This window comes from Alosa sapidissima, chromosome 7, assembly GCF_018492685.1.
Source record: "Alosa sapidissima isolate fAloSap1 chromosome 7, fAloSap1.pri, whole genome shotgun sequence".
Taxonomy (NCBI): Eukaryota; Metazoa; Chordata; class Actinopteri; order Clupeiformes; family Clupeidae; genus Alosa; species Alosa sapidissima.
The window spans coordinates 22,380,440-22,385,244 of NC_055963.1; the positions used below are offsets into that span (position 1 = coordinate 22,380,440).

A 4,805-nucleotide genomic window follows, 5' to 3' on the forward strand; every position below is an offset into this window, starting at 1 on the left:
ACCACTGCAGCTAACAACAAAATAGGCTCCGCCCCCCTCCCCCAGCCCCTCATGACTATTCATTAACCCGGCCGGCAGGCCCAGACTTGCCCAAACGACAGGCCGGACCCTTCCCAGCATGCCGAGCGGAGGGACAAGATGAGAATTGATTTCCACTTACACCTTTGCTCAGGAAGAATTGACTTGGATGTGGGAACATCAGCTTTCTGTGTTACATGACAAAATCCATTTGGAGAGTTGCAATGTGATGGGATATGACTGCTTTCACAAGCCAACTAAGAATAGTTAATGTCCTGGGGGGATCTGACAGGAGGTCACCACAACATTGTTCCTGTGCCGCACCTGAACTTCACCTCATCTTACATGAACTTCATCCGTCCCACCTGAACAGGGTGAAGTTGAAGAAGAATTTGGGACGTTGTGTAAAATGCAAATAAAAACAGAATGTAATAATCTACAAATCTCATAAACCCATTTTTAGCTGCAATAAGGACATAGACAACATATCAAATGTTGAAAATGACAAATCTGACTATTTCAAGGGAAATATATGTTCATTTTAAATGTAATGCCAGCAACACATCTCAATGGGCATGTTTACCAATGTGCTGCTTCACCTCTTCATTTAAGAACATTCTGTAAATGTTTAGGAACTGAGACCAGTTGCTAGAGTTTTGAGAATTAAATGTTGTCCCATTCTTGCCCGACATACGATTTCAGCGACTCAACAGTCTGGGGTTTTCTTAAAGGAGAATTCCAGCGATTTTTCACATATGCTCATGTTCATGAGACATGCTCATGCCCCCAGAGTGTAGCACTGTAGCTGCCTGGTAGCTCTAGCTGTTGGCTGCAGCATCTTGAGCTAGCTAGAACCAATTGTTTTCATTTTTTTTATGCCGACAGTACTCAGTGACCTCGAGATCAATGTGAAAAATCACCGGAAATTCTCCTTTAATCATGTTTTTCATTCCATGATGCATCCAATTGACAGGTCTGGACTGCACACAGGCCATTTCAGCTTCTTTAAATACTGTATGTGCAGAATTCTTTTTGGCATTGTTTTCCTGATAAATTCAAGCCTTGAATATATCAAGGTCTTCCCTGAACAAGAGGTCATCTGGATGGCAGTGGCCAATTCCATGCAAAACGGCAACTAAATGCCATGGTATTTGTATGATGCAAATGATTATGTGAAAAGTTTTTCATGTAAGTTCTACAACCAAGAAGAGTGAATGCTCAAATTTCAAGTAATCTTCATTCACATCATACCATGGCATTGTGTTGCCGTTATGGACGTGACAGTTTTGTGTGGAATTGCCCCAGTGTATCATCATACCATTATACAGTAGATACTGGATTTTGAACTGGACACTATAACAATTTGGTTAGTCCCTCTCCTCTTTAGCACAGAGTCCATAATTTCCATAAAGAATTACAAATTTTGATTGGTCTAACCACAGGACCTTTTTCCACTTTACCTCAGTCCGTCTTAAATGAGCTTTTGTGGCATTTCTGTGTCTAAAAATAATTTCTTATTTACATGGTTTATACTAGCATTTGTTAATGGAGCATCAAACTGTGCTTATAGACAATGGTTGTCGGAGGTTTTCCTGAGTCCATACAATGATTTTATTTTTAGAAACAGGTCTGGTTTTAATGCAGTGTCATCTGAGGTCCAAAACACCACAGCCATCCAATATTGTTTTTCAGCTTCTCTTGTTTTCAAAGATTTCCCTGGATTCTCTGAATATTTTAATGATATCATGTACTGTAGATGATGAAATCCTCAACGTATTCACAATTTCATGTCAAGAATAATTTTCTTATATTGTTTCATCTTTTACCCACACAGTTTTATACAGAGTGATGAATACCTTCACATATTTACTTCTGAGACTCTCTGGGATGCTCTTTTTATACCCAATCATGATGCCAGTTAACCCAATTAGTTGTGAAATGTTTCTCCTTTTGTTGTCTTTACTGCTTTTCCTGCATTTTGTTGTCCCCATCCCAATTTTTTTGAGACGTGTTGCTGCCATGAAATTCAAAATGAACATATTTCCCATGAAATAGTCAAATTTGTCATTTTCAAATTTTTACATTTTATATGCTGTTTATGTCCTTTTTGCAGCTAAATATAGGTTTACGAGATTTACAGATTATCACATTCTGTGTTTATTTACTTTTTCTGATATGGGGTTGTAATTAACCTTCTCTATGCTATTTCATGCCAAATGAAGTGAACAGATTACATGTAACCTCATCAAACATAATGATATTTCATAAATGGATTTCTTTTGAATTTGGCTTATGTGTGTGATTTTATTTCCACAATACAATAAATAGGCATACTTCTAAAGTAATTTTAGAACTACACTGGAATACTGTTAAACATAATTTTAAATTGAAAATGTGCAATTTGTTTGTTTGTTACAATTAATTGATCTATTTGTAAAAATTTCTCAACAAAGAACTGTTTCCCCCTATTTTTTCACTAGGTCAGACGCATGTATGTCAGAATTACCTGAAACTTCTATAGCTCTGTTGACCATCATCCAGAAATATACAATTCATCAATGTTGACATGTTCATCAATTGAGCCATAAACCTTAATACTTTATATTCAGTTCATTCATTTTCTGAACCAAAAACAAAATCTTGTATGACTTGAAATAAATGAAGTTGACACATTTGCTACCTTTTGTACATGACCCTTTGTGTACATTATAGACCCCTATATTCTACTCTGCCTCTCTCCCTCTCTCATGTTCTGCCCCCCTCCCCTCTCTCTCACTCTCCTCTCCCAGATGGGTAGGCCGCAGGTGTCACCTTGCCAGGGCCTGTGGGGTTGTTCTCTAATTAAGGTGTCACCCCTCCCACCAAATCCCACAGCAGACTGCCGACTGCAGACCGCGCCACAGAGAGAGGGAAAAGACCCCAGGAAGAGGGAAAACGCACATGGAAAAGAGGGAAAAGACCAGCGGATAGGGAGTCGTGGAGGGAAGATGGAGTCGTCTGGAGGGAAGCCATTCCCAAACAGGAGGAGGATGCTCAGAGCCACAAGGGAGTGGAGGGCCATCATCCTCTACATCACTCCACTACTGACTGACTGTACAACAGATTAAATTAATGGACGAATGAGTGAAGGGAAAAATGAATGAATGGGGGCATGGGGCAAAATATTTAAGGAACACTTAAGTATTAAATTTGATGCCTTTAATTGCAACCAGAGATCTGCATTGGACGGGTAGACTAGTTGTCTAAAGCAATTGAGAGTGGTCTTCAAGATACCTAACAAGGACTACAACAATACACAACAATTTATGGTCACACTTTTTTACACAATTGCAAATGCATGCCAGTGCAGGACTGTACTTGTTATTCCATGTGAAATCAATCGGTGTCTCCCGCTCAATCTCCTTACATTTTCTTTAGCCATTGATATTGTGTGCCTTTACATATCAAGGGCAGGTCTGCAAAGTTTTACTTACTTTAATTTAGAGCTTAATTTAGAGGTGAGCAGTGATGAGTGACAGGCATAACAATTATTCTTTGTATGCTTTATATTGGGGGAGACATTAGGGACAGTTTTCTGAAATTGGGGTAGGAATGTGTACTGTAAAGTAAAATAATCAGATTTTGGTGGCATAACTTTGCAGACCTTCCTTTGAGATATAGAAGCACACAATATCAGTGAATAAAACTAATGTGAGGGAGTTGAGCAGGAAGGTTTTCCAAAATTTACCAAATTGATTGAATGGACATTATTGTTTTATTATTGCTTTTCCCCTCATTTTCATTGCTTAATTTATTAGGCTATTGATTGAATGTATATTGTTGTTTATTATTACTATTCTCCTTATTATATTTGACCAACATTCTAATCTGTTCCCTGTTCAATTTTAAATATTATGTTTTTCTGTATTTTTGTGTCGCTTTGGACAAAGGCGTCAAGGCGTGCCAAATCCGTAACCATAACCATAACCATAAAATTGTCTCATTTCATGTGGATTGTCCTATGTATTGATACATACATACATATGTGTACACATACCTGCTGACATATGTGATGCCCCCCCGCCAAAAAAAAAAACAGCGCACTCCCCCCAGCGCACTCTTACCATGACGTTGTCATTCATGTCTCTCATGTGGTACACGTCCATGCAGACTTCTGCCCTGTTTCCGGGCATGTTGGAAGGGGTGCCCCTGTCCCCGTGGTGACCACTAGGGTGACCGCTTGGGGGCATCTCATAGTATGTGCTGTCTGGCTCCCTGGGGATTGGGGGGGGGGGGGGGGGGGGGGGGGTATGTTTAGATATATGCATCACAATAGTAAACTACTTATGACTATATCTGACATGTGTGACTTGTCACTTTTATCAGATTTGCTAAATGTAGTTGTTGTCGTGGAGACAGGGTGGGCACTTACAGGCTGCTCCACAGGTGCTCAAAGGTGGTCCCGTCATCAGCAGTGGCAGACTGGGACATCTTAGAAGAGGGGCAATCCACCGGTGGGCAGATCACTCTGAAACACACACACAGACACACACACGCACACACACACACACACAGACACACACACGCACGCACACACACACACACACACACACACACATCAGGTTATTCAAGTTGTCATAGACCCCAAAACATTTAGATACAAACCCGACCAACCCAAACATTTCTACTGAAAGTATTATAGCAGGGAAGGGATTGTGAAAAGTGGAGAATCATGTATAATGCATCTGTGGTCAGAATTACTCAAAAGACAACTGGTGCATCAGATGGCTTACATTCCTACAGATGAC

At 40.0% G+C, this 4,805-nt stretch overlaps 1 protein-coding gene across 1 annotated transcript in view; it reads right to left on the reverse strand.

Moving 5' to 3' along the window:
* The window catches only part of tp73 (tumor protein p73), a 30,720-nt gene extending 26,208 nt beyond the window's left edge, over positions 1–4,512 (reverse strand). Inside the window, exons 1-2 of the mRNA XM_042096777.1 lie at positions 4,430–4,512; positions 4,122–4,272 (exon numbers count right to left, since the gene is read on the reverse strand). Coding sequence (XP_041952711.1) covers positions 4,122–4,272; positions 4,430–4,488 — 210 coding nt within the window. The 5' untranslated portion in view covers positions 4,489–4,512. The remainder of the gene's footprint in view (positions 1–4,121; positions 4,273–4,429) is intronic.
* Between the last annotated feature and the right edge of the window lie 293 nt (positions 4,513–4,805).